Source organism: Prunus persica, chromosome G4, assembly GCF_000346465.2.
Source record: "Prunus persica cultivar Lovell chromosome G4, Prunus_persica_NCBIv2, whole genome shotgun sequence".
NCBI lineage: Eukaryota > Viridiplantae > Streptophyta > Magnoliopsida > Rosales > Rosaceae > Prunus > Prunus persica.
The window spans coordinates 15,457,961-15,481,458 of record NC_034012.1 but is presented as its reverse complement, the minus strand read 5'-3'; the positions used below and the strand labels follow the sequence as shown (position 1 = coordinate 15,481,458).

The window sequence follows — 23,498 nt, the reverse complement described above, 5'->3', positions numbered from 1 at the left end:
ATAAAACGATGTACCAAGAATTTGGATTTTGAGCAACTTTCTAAACCACTATATGAAATTGAAACAAGCAGAAGAAAACCCAACTAACATATGGGTATGAAAGTAAAGGCGTAAAGTTGAGCTGGGTACCTGGGATGTCATCTCTAGTTATATGGATTTCAGGAATGCTGAAGAAAATTGAGAAATTTGTTGAACCGGAGGGGAAGAACGGCGGTTGAAATAGGTGACAGAGAGTGAGAGATGGAGGTGAAGAATAGCGGCCAAAAGAGAGAGAGTGAGGTCGTCGTCGCCGATGTGGGTTCTGAGGAGGTGACAATTGCTGTCGCCAATGTGGGTGAAAGGGAGAGAGAACAGACAAGAGAAGAGGTGAGTGGGTGAGTGAGTGAGAGTGAGAGCTCTGAGCTCAGAACCACAAAAAAAAAGTGATACAAGGGCAATACACAGGCATTAGGGAGGTTTTATAGAGGGCATTTTTAATTAGGTTTCAAAGAAGGGATATTAGTGAAAAAAACATGTGCGCCAGGGGCAAAGCCGCGTATTTCCCAATATTTTATGTACTATTCCAAATCCCTCACCACAGTTTATCCAAAGTTTATTTTATTTACTTCTTTCAATATTTTTTTTTTTTTAAGAACAAAATAAGAAATAGAAATTAAAACAAAGGAAGATAATTGTTAGAACGTCTCTAAAAGAACAGTGGCTCACAAAACAAAAAAAATGTACTAGCTATCTTCATCATTTGGTAATGATTACGGGGATTTAAAAAATATTAATATTTTAATTAGTGAATGCAGGCATTTGTAAGGGTGGGGAGACATGGTGGGATCTACCACCTATAGGTTACAGACATTTTTGTCGTGGCCAAAAGTAAAAGGCAATACTCTTTGGCCACGGTTGTTTGTAGCCAACATGAATGTTGGCCACATGTAATGTGTGGCTTATAAGTGACTTTTCTAATAGTGAAAAGAAAACATGCTATTAGACTCCGCATGACATCATACATGAATAATAATAATAGAGATACCAACAATAATGTGGCGATTTTTTATTTATATGAATATGGATATGGATAACATCTAGTTTTTTTTTTCTTAACAGCACTTGATGGACTAAATTATCTAAGTTAATGGATTAGGAGCCATGTGGATCAGTTGCATTTTCTGCTAGTTTCTTCCAGTCAGCCTACCTTTTCAATTTCTTACCCTTCTCTCCCTTCATAAACTCTCTAACAAGCATCTCCACTTCATCTCTCTTGACATTGTTATCAATCTCCATGCCACTGCCCAATTCATTGCAAGTATAATAACAATTGGTTCTCTGGTCATCAAAGAATGGCCAGCAGATCATAGGCACTCTTGCAGTCAGACTCTAGGACCAATTTACCAAAAACAACAAGGCCTAAACCCTAGGACCAATTAACCAACAACAAAAACCAATTACATCACAAAATGCTAATCTAACAACCAAATACCTTAATGATCCCTTTCTTCATTATGCTTCATCTACACCATTTGATCTTGCAGTTGAAGCATTAGTTGACATGAAGTTGAGGCCAGTGGGGCTTTAAAAGCACCAGCTCCTTTCTTGCTTGGCTTTAGATGAAATATATTAAGTATTGAGGATGTTAAGACAGGATTTGGAATCGATGAAATTGAAATCTCGGGGCCTATTTCGATACAAACCCTAAACCTCAATAGAGTGAAATGTCGTTAGTCCAAAAGGAAATTATCATTCACTTTTATAATAAACAATATTATATTTACCTTTATGGAGGCACGTGGGGCCTTATTTTAGGGGTGGTGAGGCCAACATGACCACATATCAACAATATTTACAAACGGAAACAAAAAAATTACAAACGGAAACCACGAGGGCACACAGGCCCAACTAGATCAAAGTAGAAGGGAGTCGAGCAACTTAAAGGAAGACCCCGATCCCAAAGGTGGGAAGTGTTCAGATTGTGGCCTATATTAGCTAAAGCGTCAGCAGTGAAGTTAGCTTCCTGAAGGACATGCTGGAAGGAAATCTCATCACAGTAAGACGCTCCAAAGTTGCATCGCATGTATTCTAGTCAATCCAATGGTTGGATTTATGCAGAGGTGGCCTTATTTTAAAATAGAGGGGTGGACTAATATTTGATTTACCTAGTTTGGGCTTGGACAACTGCCTAAGTTTGTATATTCTAAAAATTCAGCACTGGGCTGGAGTGGCATATAGATTTGCCCTTGTTTTCGCATCGAATACTAGTGAACCATAATTTGCTCCTAATTACAAAACCTAACATAATCCTCAACAAGCAAATTAAGAATAGACTGGTGTGGCCAACGAGGTCTAGCATAATTGAAAAGGGTTTTGATATGCAGATCAATGATCTCAAGTTCAAATCCCCATGGCACTTTGGTAGTGTATGTGTCGAGAAACTCCCTCCCCTTCGTAGTTTAGATTATCGCTTATATTAAAAATAAAATAAAAAAGACTGGGGATGACAAGTTTCCTAGGAGCCAAATCAATAGTAAGGACCTTCTAATTCTGTCCACACACAAAAAAAAAAAAAAAGAAAAAAGAAAAAAAAAAGAAAAGAAAAAAAAAGAAGACCTTACTTTTGAACCCAAAAAAAAATATTCAATGGTAAGGCCCAGGTTAGCCATACCACCATCATCAAATTAATGTTGCTCAACACATGCCGAAAGCTAAACAGATGGCACACTTAGAATCAAACTCAATTTCCACACACAAAATAAAAGCCACCGTTTTTTTCCCAGGTCATCTGCGCTCCCCTTAGAACCTCAGTTTGGGAGAACACCCGACAAACTGAAGCAGTTTTTTAATTGCTGTTTCTTCCACTTCCACTTCCACTTCTCTTTTTTTTTTTTTTCTTGTTCTTTTCAATCCTTACTGAGGTGAAGAAACTGTTGAAGAGAATTTGACACATAAGCATTGATGCATTGACCGCAGCCATTTTAGGAGATCAAAGGAGACTGTCAACAAAGAAGCTTAATTAGCAATCAAACTTATGTATAATTTGATAACTGATGAGACTTTAGAGTGAAACCTTAATCAGATGTCGAATACGTCAAGTAATTAAGAGGATTTGTTTAAACAGTATAAAATCATGGATGAAGATCTAAAACATTCTTGATTGCAAAGGACCCACTAGTGTAGTGGTTTGAAGCAAATGCTCCCTCAAGAAAGATCTTGGGTTCGAATCCTAATTAACATCCATCTAGTGTGTGTGTGAGTTTAGTATGTTATCGCCCCTTTCAAAGTTAAAGGTCTTCAAAAAAAAAAAAAAAAAAACTTTCTTGATTTGTGGCGAATTTGTGTCGCAGTATAACCTTTTGTATATATCACTGTCTTCTTTGGTAATTATAATATTTTCTCATTATTTCTTTCTATTGCTTAGATATTTATTTACCATCTGAATTGTCTTTGCAATTAGAGTTGTAAGCTGTCAACACTGAAGCATATAGTATTTATGGAAGACAACAATATATAATTTGAGCAAAACAAAATTCTAGATATAGTAACACAGGTTTTACGGGCCTGAGTAAAAGACTTAAAAATTATGATTTTTTTTATATAAAAAAACTAGCTAGTTGATTATTTGAGACAATAGCAATAAAAATAATAATTAACATCAATATTCTTTAGCTTATGGTAAAATCTTTAGCTTTTTCTTAATAGCACTTGATTCACTAAATTGTCCAAGTTTGTGGATGAAGAACCATGTGGCCCAGTAGCTTCTTCTGCAAGTGGTTACCCTTCTCTCCCTCCATTATCTCTTTGACAAGCTTCTCTACCTCATCCCTCTTCACATCATTACTAATCTCCATCCCAATGCCCCATTCATTGCAAGTATAGCGACAGTCCATTTGCTGGTCTGCAAAGAATGGCCAACAGAGCATAGGAACTCCTGCAGTAATGCTCTCAACTGTTGATTCCAACCGCTGTGCGTTAAAAATCCTCCAACTGATGGGTGGTTAAGGACTTGCTCTTGTGGGCACCACCCAGCTATTAGACTTCTTTCCTTAGTTTCAGCCACAAACTCCGGCGGCAAAATAGCGGATTCTCCAAAAACTAGATTAGGTCTAATTACCCAAAAGAATGGAAGCTTGCTATTTGCAAGTCCCCACCCAAACTCCACAAGCTGTTCTGGTGTCACGACTGCTACACTGCCGAAATTCACATAGACAACTGAGTTTGGTGCCTTGGTGTTTAGCCACTCGAGGCATTCAGTTTCTTCTTTCCATGGACTGTATCCCATTTTCAAAGGGTGCTCTGGTATCTGATTGAGATGCAATTGAAGAGGGCCAACGGTGTACACATGGGGAAGCATAGATGAGAGAGCATCCAAAACATCTGGCTCCAAGGCATCAAAAGTATGAATAACAACTGCCGAAGCTTCATGAGCTCTATCAGTTGCTTCCATGATGAAGTTAAACTTGGTGTCATCCGCATTTGTGGTTTGCAAGATGGTCGGGAGATCCCTCAAACGGATATCTCTCATTCCCGGGATCCAATCTATTACTGTGTCCAGATAGCCATTTGTGAAACAGCTCTCATCTGCGATAGACAAATGAAATTCAATTGAAGAAACATTTCATTTGCATTTTTAGAAACAAGCAGTTAAGAGTTAACCATAAGTTAAACAACAATTGCTTCAATTAATAGTTATATATTTCACCTTTGAGTGGAGCAAGTCCTTTTTCAACCACAGCGCGAAGTTGTTTAATTCCCATGAAGCTGCAGGCAGCTATAGTGTAGAATAGCACGATAGGGACTCTGATTTCTTCAGCAGCTGTGATTGTGAACGTGGACATGCCACCATCTGAAACTATGCAAGTCACAGGTGTTAGTTTTGCTCTACTTACTCACAAACTCAGTGAGCAAGGCTTTTGTATATTCTCTATATATGAAAATGAGCTCACACGGCATGTACTACATGACCGTTAGCTCTTAGCTGGATTCACACAAGCATCAGTGAATCTCAGCCATCCATCTGTCTTAATTCTAGCTCTTGGCTATTTTAGCCTTTCCATGTTTGAAGCCTTACACTTGTCATTTTCTAGGACTAAGTGAATACACAATTAACACTCTAGGCTTAAAAGTAAATCAGGCTCACTACTTACAATTCTATACTCCCCTTTAAGTTTTGAGTTGATTTCACACCAAGTTTCACTACTACAAAAAAGCAAAAAGACGACGGTAAATCACCGTCGTGTATTGGGTTTTTCAATGGTCGTGGAATCCACCGTCATCTTTTCCCTCATAAACCACGATGCTAAATAACCGTCGTTGTTAAAATATACAACGTCATCAACAAATACAAAACGACGTCTTTGTACTGCAAAAAGATCTAAAAAAAGCAATCGAGGATGATAATAGACGACCAACTCTCTAAAAAAACCGTCGTTAAAAAGGAAAAATATGACACAGAACAAGGCCGCAAGATAGACATACAACGACGAAAATACAAATACGACGACGTTAAATATAATTTTCACGACAATAAAAAATATGATGTCTTTAAATACATTAGAAAACGACGTTATTGATACCTACTACGTCGCATATATAAAAACAACCGTCGTAAAATTAATTTTCCACTTCGATTTTTCGATAAAAGATGACGTGGAAATAGTTGTCAGTGTCATTATTTACGACGTATATGTTAATAGAGTAGACGTTGAAAAACTAAACAATGTCGGTTACAAATATATGAGAGTCGTATTACAAAATTTATACGTCCTATTTTCAGAAACAAACAACGACGATAAATATTAGACGTTGTTAAATAAAACAACGTCGGAAAAAAATAAAAACAGACGTGTTTAGTCTGCTAAAGTTCTAGAAAATAGTCGAGGATGAGAATAGACGACCAACTCAAAAAAATCACCGTCGTTAAAAAGGAAAAATATGACATATATTAAAAGAACAAGGCCGCAAGATATACATACAACGACGACAACTAAAATACTACGCCGTTAAATATAATTTACCCGACAAGAAAAAATATGACGTCTTTAAATACATGAGAAGACGACGTTATTGAAATCTACTACGTCTCTTATTTACAAAAAACCGTCGTGAAATAAATTTTCCACTTCGATTTTTCTAAAAAATATGACGTGGAAATAGTTGTCAGTGTCATTATTTACGACGTATACATTTATATAGTCGACGTTGTATTTATATGTATTCATTACTCACGACGCACTTAATAATATAGACGACGTTGAACTTCTAAACAACGTCGGTTCCAAATAAATGAGAGCCGTATTACAGAACATATAGACGGCGTAGATTATGATGAGAGTCGTATTACAAATAACGTCGTTTAATTGTTATTAAACGGCGGTTATAATGAACTTCCGTCGGAATTCATTTCGTTCCTCTTCGTTTATAAAAGAACTTGCGACGTGGAAAATGTATGATGACGTCGTATTTTTTAACGTTCAGATTATATATCTCGTTTTTTAGACGTCGGTATTATGGGATTGGAGTCGTGTTATTCTGAATTACATGGCGGTTCTTAATGCTTCACCGACGTGATATCCTGAATAATTGCTTCACAATAGCGTCGTGGTTCTTCATTGTTACGTTGCTTTAAGACGTCGGTAAATATGCTGAATAACTGATTCACAATAACGTCGTGTTTTATTTGAACGTAGAAAGTGAAGAAATCGCATTACAATATATTACAAAATTAATGTCATACACTGCCAATTACATAAGCATCATTCAATCCATATATCTTCACACCCATCTCGAATATTTTGACCGCCTAACTCACCTACCAGTTCATCAAATGTGTCAACATTTGGCATCCCTCTAGTAAATGGCTCATACTCAATTATCACATCACCTAAGACTTCATCACCAATAACATCATTATATTCTCTATTAGGCATTGATAACACTACCGACCAACCACGATGCATCGGGTCGTCAACAAAAAATATTTGTTTGACTTGAGAAGCCAAAACAAATTGGTCATTCCTATGTCCAATTTTACTCAAATCTACAAGGGTAAATCCAAGTTCGTCGACTACAAGACCAGAACTATCTATCCAATCACACCTAAAGACTGGGATTGTAAACTTTTGGTAGTCAAGGTCCCAAATTTATTGAATGACACCATAGAAACCCATATTTGAGAGAATTGGGTTTTTATCCTTGGCACTAGCAACTTGCATGGTATGTGCAAGTAAATAAACTCCACTATTTTGAGTTGTCCGCACATCATCTTGTGCCTTGATATTGAATTTAATACCTTTAATAAGATAGCTCCTATATAATGGCACTGACATGTTTGGACAAGCTGCTAGCCACCTTAAATTTTCTGATACGCCATGATTGTCTTCCTCAAGTTCACTTTGAACCTGCAAATTAATCATATCTTAATTCAATCTAACATATAAATAAGAAGAAAATTAAAAGAGAAATATGTTATTCAACAACATATACCTTGAAGCGTAGCCATTGAATGAAAGTGCTATTGTGCTTATCCTGCAGCCACTTTGTTCTCTTTCTAAATTTTGGATAAGCAGTCTTGATGTGAATCATATGTTGCCTACATGACACGAAAAATTCAAGCATTACGGTCCTAAATATAGAAGATAAACATAAGAAATAATTTAAAATGGAAACTTAAAGAATAAAGCTCATACGTACTCGATATAAGGTAGGACTTCCTCCGTATTCTCCAAGACATATAGATGTGCTTGATTCAACAGGTCCTGATCAACTACGCTCACTGTGCAACCTGATAATGGCTTTGAAAGTCCCATCTTTTGGCTTGAAGGCACTCCAACTGTACTAACATCAGATAAATGCTGAGTACAACACTCTACCGCTTCTTCAGCTATATACCGCTCAGCAATGCAACCTTCGGGACGAGTACGATTCTGAACATACCCCTTCAGCACTTTCATATATCTTTCAAACGGATACATCCACCTAAAATATACTGGCCCACATAGACGAACTTCTCTGACAAGATGTACTACTAGATGAACCATGATATCAAAGAATGAAGGGGGAAAGTACTTCTCAAGCAAACACAGAGTAATTACTACATCTTCTTCCAACTTATCTAGCTTGGAAACATCAACAGTCTTTGCACATATAGCATTGAAGAAGAAGCACAAACGAGTTATTGCATACCTTGCAGGCTTCTCCAAAACAGAACGAATTGCCACAGGGAGCAATTGTTGCATTAAGGTATGACAATCATGTGATTTAAGGCCAAGAAGTCTTGAATCTTGTAAAGATACAAGATTTTTAATATTTGAAGAATAACCTTCAGGGACCTTCATACCATAGAAAGAATTGCAAACCTCTCTCTTCTCTGCTCTTGACAAATTCCAAGGCCCAGGAGGCAAACGAGTACGTCTTTCTCCATACTCGGGTTGCAAATCAGTTTTGACCCTCATGTTCAATAAATCTAATCGAGCAGCAATCCCATCTTTATTTTTTCCAGGGATCTCCAACAATGTACCAATAATACTATCGCAAACATTCTTCTCAATGTGCATAACATCTAGGGCATGCCTCACAGGAAGGTATTTCCAATACTCGAGATCAAAGAATATTGATTTCTTCTTCCAACAAACTCTGTCACCATTTTCAACCATATGCAGCACTTCTTCTCCGGTTAATGGCTCGGGAGGTATGCCATATTCAGGTTTCCCATTAAAAGCTGCACGTTGCCTCCTATATGGATGATTGATTGGTAACCATTTTCTATGCCCAATGTAACAAATTTTGTGGCCATTTTTCAACCTGTGACTAGGTGTATCATCGCCGCATATTGGACAAGCTTTATATCCTTTAACAACACAACCAGATAAGTTTTCATAGGCGGGGAAATCATTAATTGTCCACATTAATGCAGCTCTGAGTGTAAAGTATTCTCTATTATGTGCATCATACACTCCTCTAATCCCATCCCACAAAGATTTTAAATCATCAATCAAAGGCTCCAAGTAGACGTCTATATCATTTCCGGGTTGTTTAGGACCGGAAATCAATAAGGTTAACATCATGAACTTTCGTTTCATGCACAGCCATGGAGGGAGATTATATGTAACTAAGATAACCGGCCAACAACTATATCTGCTACTTAGAGAACTGTGGGGATTGAATCCATCAGATGAAAGAGCCAATCTCAAGTTTCTCGGCTCATTACCAAACTCAGGCCATTTATCATCAAGAAGTTTCCAAGACGGGGAATCCGCCGGATGAGACATCTGACCGTCAATTGATTTTCTAGCAGCATGCCAAGTCAAACTCTTAGCTGTCTCATGTGATTGAAACATCCTTTTAAACCTTGGAATTGGAGGAAAATACCACACCACCTTCGCTGGCACACCCTCTTTCAAGATTGAATCTTTGCCTTCCTTCCACCTTGAGATACCACAAGTAGGACAATTAGTTGAATTCTCATACTCCTTCCTATACAAGATGCAATCATTGGGGCATGCGTGCATTTTCTCATAACTCAGCCCCAATGCACACAAAGTCTTTTTAGCCTCATACATAGAGGTTGGTATTGTATTTCATTCTGGAAGGAAATCGCCTTGAAGTATCAATAATTCTGTAAAACAGACATCACTCATCCCATGTTTTGCCTTCAAATTATACAACTTCACTAATGCCGATAACTTCGTGTACTTTCTACAACCAGGGTACACTGGTTGATCTCCATCCCCAATCACATTGGCAAACTCATACGGATCGGAACCAAAATCATTATCATCCATATCAATTTCTTCAGACACAAAACTGTACCTACTATGGCCATCATCTTCTTCAACATTTCTACTAGCATTAGTAGTTGCTTCCCAAGGTTCTCCGTGAAATGTCCAATTCTTATAGCTTTGGTCAATTCCATTAAAGTATAAGTGATCCCTTATAATTCCAACCCCAAACAACTTCAAATTAACACATTTAACACATGGACAACGGATATGTGTTGTAGTTAGAAGATTTTCTACAGCAAAGTTCAAAAATGCTTCCACCCCAAACTCATATGCCTTCGATCTTCTATCCGAGTGCATCCATGACTTATCCATCTCCGACACTATAACCTATTATCTATAATAAAGTGAAAATACAGGCAATGACCATCACTATAGCAGATTATACAAAGATCTAATAGCAAGTAATACACAACAGAGACGACGGGTTTTAAACAAAAACAGACGTATTTGGCATATATAGACGACGGATTTTCAACAGACGTCGTCTAATATAAGTAATACAAACGACGGTTTATGAAAACATCGTCGTGTATAAGTAATACAACGACGGTTTTTTCATAAACCGTCGTGTAATCGTCGTCGTATGCCTAAAAAGGCGTCGTGTCTCAGTTTATTTTCAAGAACCCAAAACCCATTAAGAACACAACATATATATGAAACCAAGCAAGAAAACAACATATACATGAAACCAAGCATGAAAACAATAAATCCATTCCCAATTCAACATAACATAGGGTGATTAAAAGATCCGACAAAATTAAATCCATTCCCAATTCAACATAACAGATAATGTAATCCATGAACCCATTAAACAGAAAATCCATGAACCCATACTTATAAGCACATTATTAACAGATCGCAAAGCATATACCTAAAACCCTTTAACAAAACAACCTAATATCATTCAATGAATTTACAAGGGGAAGATAGGGTTTGTACTTACAGGTTGGACGAGCTCACAGATTCGACGGAGCGGAAGTGACAGAGCAACTTTTAATTAGAGCAACTTTTAATTAGAGCAGAAGTGAGAGAGCGAAATGTTATGTTGCACGAAATCTGAAAATTTTAGGGTTCAGGGTTAGAAGAATAAGAATAAGAGCCAAATATAAAAAAATTTAGGACGCGCGGAAATTTTTAGAGCGCGCGCTCTTTAAAACGTTGAAAGAAAAATCATGGCGAAAGTTCTACAAGAACCGACGTAAATGTAATATTCCACGACGGAAACACTGAATGTAACGCCGTTTATTTTGACGCTTCATTTTTCGGATTAATTTTAAATTTATTTTCAATATTTTGATATAAAGACGACTGAAAAACCACGTCGGGGTTAAGAAATTGAAAACGTTGTAAATAATAATACACGACTTACATATTAAAATGACGTCGTTTAACGCAGAAACCATGTCGGATAATTTACTGCACGACGTAACATATGTATTCCACGACTCAACCACCGTCGTTAACAATTAATACCCTAAACCCTTAAAACTAAATTATATAATTTTAAAAATTAAGTTTATAAAAGGGTTTATGGTTTTACAGCCTAATATATACCCTAGACTACCCAAAAATTATACTTTAAAAATAAACCCCAAGAAATAACAACCCTAATCTCTAAACCCTAGACTCTAAACCCTAAACCATAAAACTAGAAGTGATTTTATGACTCATCAAAACAATTTTGTTTTGGATGTTCATTTTAAATTTTTGTTATTCAAAATGAATTTTTTCAAGCTTTAGGGGGAAGAAAATATATCAATGACTTCATAGGAGTTGACTTTGCATTTTTCTGATTTATTTTAAATTTATTTTGAATATTTTGATATAAAAATAATAAAATATTCTTATCACAACAACAAACCACGTCGGTGTTAATAAATTGTAGACGTTGTAAATTGTAAGAGACGACTAAGTTGTTAAAATGACGTCGTTTAAATAAGAAACGATGGCGGATATTTAACTATCCGACGTAAAATATATATTCCTCGACTTAACCGTTGTCGTTACAAAGTACTACCCTGAACCCTTAAGAAATTGAAGACGTTGTAAACCATAAACGACTCCATTGTTCAAAGAACGTCGTCTAAATATCCTTTTACGTCGGATTTGTTTAAAACGAAACCACAAAAAACGACGGCTTTTGACTTTATTACGTCGTTGGAAAATTATTACACGTCGGTAACGCATTTTGTATGTTTGTTTTTGTTTTTACTTTAAGAAAACCTCAACAAATTTTTACATTATATATTATAGACAAAATTTGTACATTATACATAAATATCAAGTGTTCAATAATTCCCCTATTTAAGTTGAAGGCAAACAAACTCTGCCCATTCATTCCGGACTTCATCAATTGCTTCTTGGGGGTATGGCTCTTCCTGTTTTCCCTTCGCATACTGCATAAAAACAATGACTATTAGGGTTTATAAATAAAAGGAAATTCAATCACAGACGACCATAACCGACGTAGTATATCTATTCAACGACGGTAATTTTACATGACCGTCGTTGATAATACAAAAAACGACGTAAAATGTTTGAAGGTTATTTCTTCTTACCTTCTTCTCAAACCCCAAGGAAGGATCCATGATGATGTCCTTCATGAAGCGCATCACGTAATACCCTCATTCGACATTGCTGGGTTGCTTTGGTGTGCCTGACAGAGTTTTCCAAATGACTGCCTTACGGCCTGATCTGGCTATGTGGGAATTATAAATTTTTATGGCACTGTTCACGATGTTTTTGGCCTCTTCATCGACCACACGATATCCTGGCAGAGGATCCAGAAAATAGACTGTTTCCCTCTTTGCTCTTACAATCAGCAAGATCCAATGACGGCTGCACAAAATTAATATAAAAACTACGGTTATTTACAAAAACGACGTATTATAATATTTCACACGACGAAATAAAGTAGCAATCGACGACATTATATATTTATCACGACGTAAATAACTACCGACGTGGTTAGTCGTTTCAAACGACTCAATAAAATAAAACACCGACGTGGTTAGTTTATACGCTGTCATTTATTGAAAATCATAAAAACAAAATCCTGTTAAGGAGACTAACCCTGGATTGTAAGGCATCAGGAAAATCTGTTCACCGTCAGTCTTCTGAAGTCGTGATGCTACCATTCGTGATCTGTCAGCTATTGTGCCAGAGCTGGCACTAACTATAGCAGGGTCGATAAAGCCAACCATTGTGCACATATTTGCTTGTTTTAAAACATCGTGTAAGTACCTAAATATATAAAATAATATAAACAAGTCAGCGCAAAAAAAACACACGACGGTTATGTATAACAAAACGACGTATTATAAGGTTTCACACGACGTACTGAAATAGACAACGACGTTATAATAAATTTATCACGACGGTACATACTAACGACGTGGTTAGTTAGTTAAGACGACGCAATAAATAAACCAACGACGTATTATTTTAGAATGACAAACCTCATATATACAGCAATGACTGTAGCTCCTATTTCCTCCATGCCTGCAAATTGTGTAATATCTTCAGGCAGGAGGAAGGTATCGCGCTCTAGACCAAAGACCTCCTTATCAATTGTAAAGTGCAGGGTCTTATCCTGAGGCACGAGTGTCGTTTCCACATAACGACAAAGGGTTTGTAAAGAAGATGGCGCCTCCATATTTGAATAATCAACAACTTTAGTAACCTGTTTAAAGAAATAAAAAAAATGACGTGGTAATTCAATAAAAACGACGGTTTAAGGAATAAAACGTCGTCTGAAAACAATTTAAACGACGGTGAAACAACCGTCGTGGTGAATTATTTATTACGTCTTAGAAAACAATTCCGCCGTCTAAGTTGTAAACAAACGACGGTTTAAAGAAAAATATCGACGTCTGGAATTTTGAAAAACAAATAAAAAAGGCAAAGTTATGTGAACATACCTGGTCGTCATCTTCTTTCTGCTTTTCATCTTGTTTTTCTTCTTTATTCTCTTCATCTATGACGTCGGGAATGATTAACTCCGTCGTCTAAAAACCACAAAGTTTTAAAAATAACGACGTTTAATGGCGTGTAAAACAAGTAAACTAAATACGACGTGGTATTGAAATACAAACGACGGTTTATTTTTAAAATCGTCGTGGTATGTATTTCAAACGATGGTTTTATTAATAATAACGACGTCTAATGGTTTTTAAAAAAACAGACAATTCAAAGTTCAGATATGTTACCTTTTCTTCCTGATGTTTCCCATTTTTGGCAGTATCATCCTCAAAATGCTGGGATCTCACATCACCTCCAGAGCAGCTTGCTTTGTCAGACATTGAATTTTTGGGACTTTGGCTAATTCTGGGTTTAAGCATGCTTGGATCAAAATTGGGAATTAATTGGGAAAGCTGACTCAGGAAATGCTCCCTTTCAGCCTCTACCAATTGTTTCGTTCTAGCCTCCATCCTTAAAGCCTCTTCCCTTGCCTTAGCCTCCATCTTTCTAGTCTCTTCTTGAAGGAGAACTCTTAAACTGTCCTTCAAACGGTCGTCAAAGCTCACTCTCTGTGGTTTGGGTAAATTGAAATATTGCCCTGGTGAGATCCCAGCACCTACTCCTCTGACTCTGCCTGGATGCTCGGGGCCCAAAGCCATGGTCAGCACATCATTGCTGCCAGAGACGGTGACTTTGCCTTCCGAGACTTGTTTTTGCAAATCATCCTGAAACAAAGATATATAAAAAAGTAAGAACAAAAACACACGACGGTTATTTATATACAAACGACGTATTATATAATTTCACATGACGCAATAACATATAAATCGACGTTATTATAATTTATCACGACGGTAGTTATACCGACGTGGTTAGATTTTTAAAACGACGAAATTAATAAACCACCGACGTCTTATGTAACAGAGGGATGATTCAATATTCACACCTTTAACGACGTTGTTTAAAACATTTCGACGTAGTAATTTAATACAGACGACGCGAAATTGAACCACCGACATCTTATGCTATAATTACAGAAAACAGAGTTGTGATTCCTATTTAGACCTTTAACGACGTGTTTTAAAAAATGTCGACGTGGTAATATCATTCACACGACGCAAAATATAACATAAGACATAATAAGAATTATTCACAGTTTAATAAAAATTTAAAACAGAGTGAGTAGGCTTACAATTAATTTTGCTTTCTCTGCCACCTTTGGATCAGGGATGTTACCATGTTTGTCCTGTCTAGCTCTCTTCCATAAGGTAGATCGATCAATTTCTACCCCAGGCATGGTTTCCTCTAATTGATCCTCCAAACCAGCATATCCTTTTCGAGACAATCGATGATTGTACTCGAGTTTCTCCCTAATCTGTGCATGTTGAGAATGCACAGACTCAAAATCTTTGGATAGCCTTGAAGCTACAAAGGCATCCCATTGTGCTTTCTCTATGAATTTATATGTTTCAGGGGGTTGGCTTAATCTCTCCCTGTCATTGGTGTATGGAAGGATATAATGCCTCGTTAGTGTAGACTTGAAATCCTTCCATTTCTTGGCAGCAGAAGCTAAGACAGAGTTCTTGCCCCCTTGACCTACTACAAAAGCAATGTCAACTGCTTCCCAAATCTGCTCCTTTATATCCTTGGGGATTTGAGCCCATTTCAAGTCCACAAGTGGGACTCTGGAGCGTGCCAACACACCAATATAGGACTGCATCTCACTGTGTGATTGGCCAATTCCTTTCCCCCTTTTATTGTACTCAACAATTGGCCTCAGTTTCTGAAGTTTTCTCTTCACAACATGAGGCATTGTGCTCATACCTCGACCAGCCTTTGAATCATCAGAGATTGTTGTCGAGCTGGTTGGTTCTGTATCAGCAGATGATGAAGCAAACTTCATCTTCTTCGAAGACTTCATTATCTTCGAAGACTTCTCTTGAGGAGGTACTTGCTCCTTACCTCCATTTTTCTTGGAGCCAGAATCCTTACTTTGGTCTTGGTGAGAAACCATTTTTACAGACAAAACTGAAAGTGAAAATATTTCAAGAAAAGATTAAGAACACAAACGACGGTTCTTAATAAAAGACGACGTATGATATGATTTTAAACGACGCAATGAAATAATATCAGACGTAATAAATGTTTAAAACCAAGGTAATTAATCAACGACGAAATAATTAACTACAAACGACGTAATAATTAACTATAAACGACGGAATATTTATATAACGTCGTGGTATTGATGTTCACACGACGTCAGTAGTAATATACCGTCGTCTATATAAGGATCCAAAACCCTTCTTTCTTTCTCTGTGAATGTTTGATTGCAGATTTGATTTTTCTGAACCATGGTTTTTGTTTTCTAATTTGATAAAATACAAGGCCAAGAAAGAAAGTTTTAGAATCTTATATAGACGACGGTATTTTAATATGACGTCGTGGTATTAACATTCACACGACGTAAAACAATAAGATACTGTCGTCTATATTAGATACCAACCCTAATTTCTTTTTCTTTATATTTTATCAAATTAGGGAAAAACAAAAACCATTGTTCAGAGAAATCAAACCTGCAATTAAACAAGCAAATAAAAAAAAGACTATAATTTTAAAAACAACTTTGTCAATTTTCAGACGACGCTAGAACGACTGACGAACCGTCGTGGTCTACATATTTAACCACGTAAATAAGAAGCTACCGTCGTCTTATTTAGTTGAGGTAGTTGTCTTCAAAGTTGGAAACTTTCCCTCTTTGTCTGTATATTTTTTCGAACTTGGAAAGAAGTAAAATGATTTTGGCCAGAAAAAAGGTAAAAAGATTTTTCAAACAAAAAACGTATGAGCATGCAAAACAGCAACCAAAATAGTGAAAATGAAAGCTTACCTTTTGCGTGCAATGAAAGCAAGAGGAAGACGATCGATGTTTAAGTTCAGAGACGACGAAGAAGACGAGAGGAAGACGATGAGATACTCTGAAAGTGCTCTGACAAGGAAAAAAGTCTAAAAGTTTTCTCTGGGAGATTGAAATTTTTAATTGGGTTTGGAAACAGTGCATGTGTAAGACAGGTACACGAAAAGTTGCTTACATATAAAACCATTTCAAAAAATAATACGGCGGTTACATATAACTACGACGTATAAATTACAAAATACGACAGTACGTTTAACTTCGGACGTGGTAAATAAGTACGACAGTAGTGTTGTAGGTACCGTCGTAGTAAACTCAAAAATTAAAGTACATAAATAATAACTCGCGTCATGGTAGATCATTTAACACGTCGATTTTATTAATGTACCGACGTGGATTTATGTAATATACGTCGGTCATAACGACGTTGATTTTAAAATTTAAACGGCGGTTTTTTTGTAAGGACCGCCGTTGGTTTTAAAAATTTATTCTATAAATTTGTCGCTTTCATTCATTTTCGGTTTACATTTAGGGTTCCAAGTTCTTCCTCTCTCAGAGACACTGTCTCTCACATCTCAAAGACAGTAATTTGGATGTCTTTCTCAAAGAGAAATTGAGCTTACTCGCATCAAATCTATGTCCACAAGAAGAAGCTTGTTAACTAGCCTTCTCACTTCCTTGATCAAGCCTGATAGGACATTTAGTGCTTCTGAATACTCCTTGCTTTCCATCAAAAGAGATGCAAGCCTGTCCTCCACTCGCTGTCGAAGGAAAGTTCGCTTCTCAGGAAAATCTGAAGATCAGATGTGCCTGATCCTCTGCTTGATTTTCTTGGCTAAGAAGATCCGTCAGATTTGTGATAGCCTCTTCCTTTATCCGTAGAGCTTCAGAAGAAGAAGATGGGTTTCAAGAATGCGATAAAGAATAGAAATGGCTTCATGAATGCGATAAAGCATGAGCAATCGAATCAGTGCTTTGAACTATACTCTGAACTATACAAGTCAATGCTTTGAACTATACAAGTCCTGCAGAAAGATAAAGGACCAAACTGTTAAAGAAACTGAAACTATTAAAGAAACCATAAACTAACACGACGCAATATTTGTTTTGCGACGTGGAATCTTTTCATTTAACGTCGTTAGGTTTAATATAACCGACGTGGATTTGAATTGTTAAATTATGAATAGAAATTTTTTTCCCGTGACCTTTCAGTTTATTTTTCAATTACAGTGCGTTATAAATATAGTTTTTTTTTCGGAGGAAATTTAAAATGAAGGAAATTAATGTTCTGGATTATGTAAAGTTTCTTTTTTGGATGACAGATTTCAATTCTTGTCATTAAGTAGATCTACCGACGTAGGATAAGAAAATAAAGGAAAAAATTGTTAACAAAAATTCTTATTAAGACGACGGTTTAAATTAAAGGTACGACGTATAAAATTAATAAATACGACGTTAAATTTTATAGTACGATTTAAAGATAACGTCATAGAACTATACGAGAATAACGTCGATATATTTATATTTTCCGTCGTTGTAAATTAATTTAATACGACGACATTTTGTATTTTAAAGCCGTCGATTTGTTTGTAATTATACGGCGTCTTATACGAAAATTTCGTCGTGTTATTTTATGAGTAAAAACGGCGGCTTTTATTGAAATCGTCGTCTTTACTTTCTACGTCGGTCGATTCATAACTTCTGCCGTTCTTTGTTGGCTTTGATTTTACACTGCGGAAATCTGTTTCAAATAGACGTCGGTTTTTTAATTAGGTACGTCGTTGTTTTTGAACAGCCATTTGAATCTCCATTTTTAGTTGTCTAAGGTGGTATTACACGACGGTGTTTTTAGAACCGTCGTCTTTTTAAAAACCACGACGGTTTTCACTTAGACCGTCGTTGTTTTCTGGTCGTCTTTTTTACTTTTTGTAGTAGTGTTTGTCTCTAAGATAGCAGAATCGATCTTTAGCCAATGACTTTGTGAAGATATCTGCCAACTGCTCATTTGTAGGACAATAAATCAAGTTAATGATTCCTTCTTGCAAGGCATCCTTGATGAAATGATACCTTCGATCAATGTGCTTAGTTTTATGGTGAAATACAGGGTGCTTTGTGATAGCAATAGCAGCTGTATTGTCACAATGTAGTGGGGTAGCTTCAGCCTGAAATTCACCAAAGTCTTCCAAAACAAATCTAAGCCAAATTGCCTATGCAGTTGCTTCTGAAGCACTGATGTATTCTACCTCTGCAGTAGAAAGAGCAACACAGTTTTGTTTGATTGATGCCCAAGCAAAAACACCACTGCCAAAAGAGAAAGCATACCCTGAAGTGCTCTTACTGTCATCCACTGAGCCACTCCAGTCACTATCACAGTAGCCAATTAACATTGCATTCCTTCCTTTCACATACTCCAACCCATAATCAAGTGTCCCCTGACTATACCTGAGAACTCTTTTAGTAGTCCCATAATGCTTATTAGTAGGACAATGCATAAATCTAGCAAGTAGACTAGATGCATACATTATATCGGGTCTTGTAGCTGTAAGGTATAGCAAGCTTCCCACAATCTTCCTATATTGCTCTTCATTTGAGGGCCACTTCCATCTTCTTTGCTTAACTTCTCAGTTGTAACCAAAGGTATGGAGACAGGTTTGCATTCACATAGGCCAAATTTGCTCAACAAAGATGCTGCATATTTCTTTTGGTGAAGAAAAATGCTAGTGTGAGTTTGAATGACTCCCATTCCTAAAAAATGATGCAAGAGCCCCAAGTCTGTCATTTCATATTTCACCATCATGTCTTGCTTGAACTCCTTTAACATTGACTGACAACTCCCTGTATAAACAATGTCATCTACATAGATGGACACTATTAGAATTTCTGCCTCTCCTCTGGTCTTGGTATAGAGAGTGGCCTCACTTGGACTTTTGGAAAAACCATATTAAGCAAAGTAGGTGTCAATCTCACAGTACCCAGCTCTTGGTGCCTGTTTTAGGCCATAGAGAGCTTTATGAAGCTTGTACACCTTATCTTTACTCCCCTTGACCACAAAACTATCCAGTTGATCTACATACACCTCCTCTTCCAAAACACCATTTAGGAAGGCAGATTTGACATCTAGTTGATACAATTTCCAATTCTTTTGTGCTGCCAATGCAACTAGTGTGCGGATTGTATCAAGTCTAGCCACTAGTGCAAAGGTCTCATTGTAGTCGACACCTGGTTCCTGAGCATAACCTTTGGCAACCAATCGTGCCTTGTTTTTCTGTACTGAACCATCAAGGTTTAGCTTGGTTTTGAACACCCACTTAACTCCAATTATAGGTTTATCGGCTGGTCTGTCCACCAGCTCCATGTTGCATTTTTCTCAATCATTGAAAGTTCATCCTTCATTGCTTTCATCCAAGATTCATCTTTAGTAGCTTCATCAAATTTTTCTGGTTCCATAATACAAAGATTGCATTGAGCTAGAACATCATCCAGATTTCTCCATTTTAAAGGAGTGTGATCAAAAGCTTGAGTATTTCTCATGCTGCTGCTTATATCACTTGTTCTTGGTGATTGAAAGTGATCATGACTTCTAGAAGGTGTCACTTGTGATGAATCATTAGACATATCATATTGTTCTTTATGATTGATCACACTTCCTTGTTTATCAGACATTTGTTTCCAATCCCAAGCTGCATTCTCATCAAACACAACATCCCTTGAGAGTAAAATCTTCTTAGTAGCAGGATCATACACTCTATAACCTTTTTCACAGATTGCATATCCCACAAAAATACCCTTGGTTCTTTTTGCATCTAACTTCTGCCTCACTTCACTTGATATGTGTACATAACACACACAACCAAATATTTTGAGATGAGCCAGACCTGGTTTTCTCCCACTATATGCCTCAAATGGTGTTTTATCTCCAGATGCTCTAGTAGGGCACATATTTATCAAGTAGACAGCTGTATGCACAGCTTCTGCCCACAGATAGTAAGGCAATCCTTTACCATGAAGCATTGCTTTTGCCATTTCCACCACAGTCCTATTTTTTCTCTCCACCACTCCATTTTGTTGTGGAGTGTAGGCCATAGAGAGTTGTCTTTGAATCCCTTCAACTTCACATAACTTGTTGAATTCACAAGATGTGAACTCTCCTCCCCTGTCACTTCTCAAACACTTCACCTTAAAACCACTTTGCAATTCTACCATTGACTTGAATTTTCGAAAACAATTCAATGCTTCAGATTTGTATCTGAGAAAATAGACCCAGACCATTCTTGTACAGTCATCTATAAGGAGCATGAAATACTTGTTGCCAGCAATGGATTCATTTTGCATGGGTCCACACAAATCCACAGCTCAAGAGGATTGCTTGCTCTCTATGCTTGGTTCTTTGGAAACCATTCTCGGTGCTACTTTCCAAACTGACATCCATCACTGACTCCATCAACCTTTTCCATGAATGGCAGTCCATGCACCATATACTTCTCTTTGAGTTGACTTAGTCCTTTTAGGTGTAGATGACCCAACCTTTTGTGCCATGTCCAAGTAGAGTTAGACACACTTGCCTTTAGTGCAATATGATCATTAGGTAATAGTGCCAAGGGGTAACACCTATTCCTTTTCATCTCTACTTTGATTACAAGATACTCTAGTGAAGGACCTTCAAAGATGCTGCACAATTTTCCTCCAAATACTAGATAGTAACCGTGTTCATCCATTTGGCCTACACTTAGTAAATTCTCTTTCAATCCGGGAAGATACATCACTTCCTTGATATACTTTCTGCCTTTGGTAGTATCAATTGCCAATGTGCTCATTCCAGCTACATTCACAAGCTTACCATTTGGCATTTGCACCTTGCCTACCACATTTGTTCTAATATCTATTAGCAAACTCCCATTTCCAGTGATGTGGTTGCTACACCTACTGTCTATATACCATTCTCCAATAACATTTGTGGCAGCAAACTCCCATTTCCAGTGATGTGGTTGCTACACCCACTGTCTATATACCATTCTCCAGTAACATTTGTGGCAGCAATAGTACTGTTGGCATAGAATAGGTTTCCAGTCACTTCCATTTGATTTGCACAGTTTGCTTTCTGCACATTCTTGCCTGCAGTACACTCCCTAGCCAAATGTCAAAATTTATCACAATTGTAACACTTAGGCTTTCCCTTGTATCTGCATTCACCAGAATAAAATTTAGAACATACTTTGCACTGTGGTTTTGAACCTTCTTGACCCATTGTTGATGATGAGTTATGTGCAAAATTGGTGTGTTGAGGCTTGGAATTTGATTCCCATGGTTTGCCTTTTGGATTCCAATTTTTTTGAGACATAGATTGACCAGATTGATAACCTCCCTTGTTCTGGCTTTTGGGATTCACAGAAAAAGAGGCAAATGCCTTCTCAACTGTATCAGTATTATGCAGCTCAAATCGTTGCTCTTGACTCTTTAGAATGGCAATGACTTCTTGTAAATCTACTGTTTCCAGACTTTTTATATTCTCAATCACCAGACAAATAGGGTCATGAACCTTATTTAAGCTAATTAGAACCTTTTGAACGAGCCTTTCATTAGATAGAGATTCACCATATGTTTTCATTTGATTAATCAGCTCATTCAAACCGGTAAGATATGCAGACAGAGATTCATTTTCATGCATCCTAGTATACTCAAACTCACGTATAAGGTTTTGAAGCTTGACTGACCTGACATGGTCACCACCATGATATTCTCCATATAGCAGATTCCATGCCATTTTAGCTGAATCAGCATTAGCAATGCGAGGGAAGATCTAATCAGAGACTGAGTTCTGAATAATCCCCAGAGCTTTTGCATCCTTCATAAGAATCGCAGCCATCTTCTCATCATCTTCCTCTGTAGATGTTTCCTCAGCTGCCTTCTTCTTCGATTCTGGAATCGTAATTCCTTTCTCCACCAGAGCCCACAACCCATATGACTTGAAGATGGTTATCATCTTGATTCTCCAGAACTCATAGTTCTCACCGGAGAAGATCGGAGTTCTTACTTCTGAGCCTCCAGATCCAGACATTGCTAATCTCAGATAACCACAACCAACTTGTTTCAGATATCCAATGAGCTCCAATCAATTGCCACGAGCTTGAGTAAGCACCGATTTAGCTTGATTTCACAGATTTGAAAAACGCCTAGATTCAATCGATCAAACCTGGCTCTGAGGCCATGTTAGTGTTTTGCTCTACTTACTCACAAACTCAGTGAGCAAGGCTTTTGTATATTCTCTATATATGAAAATGAGCTCACACAACATGTACTACATGACCGTTAGCTCTTAGCTGGATTCACACAAGCATAAGTGAATCTCAGCCATCCATCTGTTTTAATTCTAGCTCTTGGCTATTTTAGCCTTTACATGTTTGAAGCCTTACACTTGTCATTTTCTAAGACTAAGTGAATACACAATTAACACTCTAGGCTTAAAAGTAAATCAGGCTCACTACTTACAATTCTACAACAGGAGGATTACTGGATGTTGATATGGCATCATTGTTGAGTTTTGCAAGGATGGCATGAAAGGGAGCCAATAAATTTTGTTTTCTGACGGATTCACAAAGCAAGGTGACATCTTGTGTGGCATCTTCATCTGAATCCGGAAGGCTATTCGGGATGGCTTCGAATTGAAAATCAGGCAAGCCATCAAGGGAATTGGGTCCTAGAGATTTAAGAAAGTGCTTGTGATTGAACTCTGTGTTAACAAAGGTTATATGAAATCCTCTGTGGTGGAGGAGCTTTGCAAATTTAAGCATTGGTTTTATATGACTTTGAGCAGTAACTGGAATGCAAACAGCATGTGGCTTAGTAGCTACTTTTTTGGAATCCAT

General features: G+C 37.2%; 1 protein-coding gene across 1 annotated transcript; it reads right to left on the bottom strand.

Annotated features, from left to right (window-relative positions):
- LOC18780845 (7-deoxyloganetin glucosyltransferase) lies at window positions 1,183-23,498 on the bottom strand. The gene is made up of 4 exons (XM_007213281.2): window positions 23,144-23,498; window positions 4,685-4,861; window positions 3,926-4,563; window positions 1,183-1,368 (listed from the first exon to the last, which is right to left on the bottom strand). The coding sequence occupies exons 1-4, from the start codon at window positions 23,496-23,498 to the stop codon at window positions 1,183-1,185; spliced, it is 1,356 nt and encodes a 451-aa protein (XP_007213343.2).

What these genes read in the sequence shown, in the direction of transcription:
- LOC18780845 (XM_007213281.2), bottom strand. Translation starts at nt 23,498, where the DNA reads ATGGATTCCAAAAAAGTAGCTACTAAGCCACATGCTGTTTGCATTCCA. An exon ending in TGATGCCATATCAACATCCA is followed by an intron (nt 4,862 to 23,143) that starts GTAATCCTCCTG and finishes GAGTAAGTAGAG; the next exon opens with CAAAACTAACACCTGTGACT. An exon ending in GTTGGAATCAACAGTTGAGA is followed by an intron (nt 1,369 to 3,925) that starts GCATTACTGCAG and finishes AATTGGTCCTAG; the next exon opens with AGTCTGACTGCAAGAGTGCC.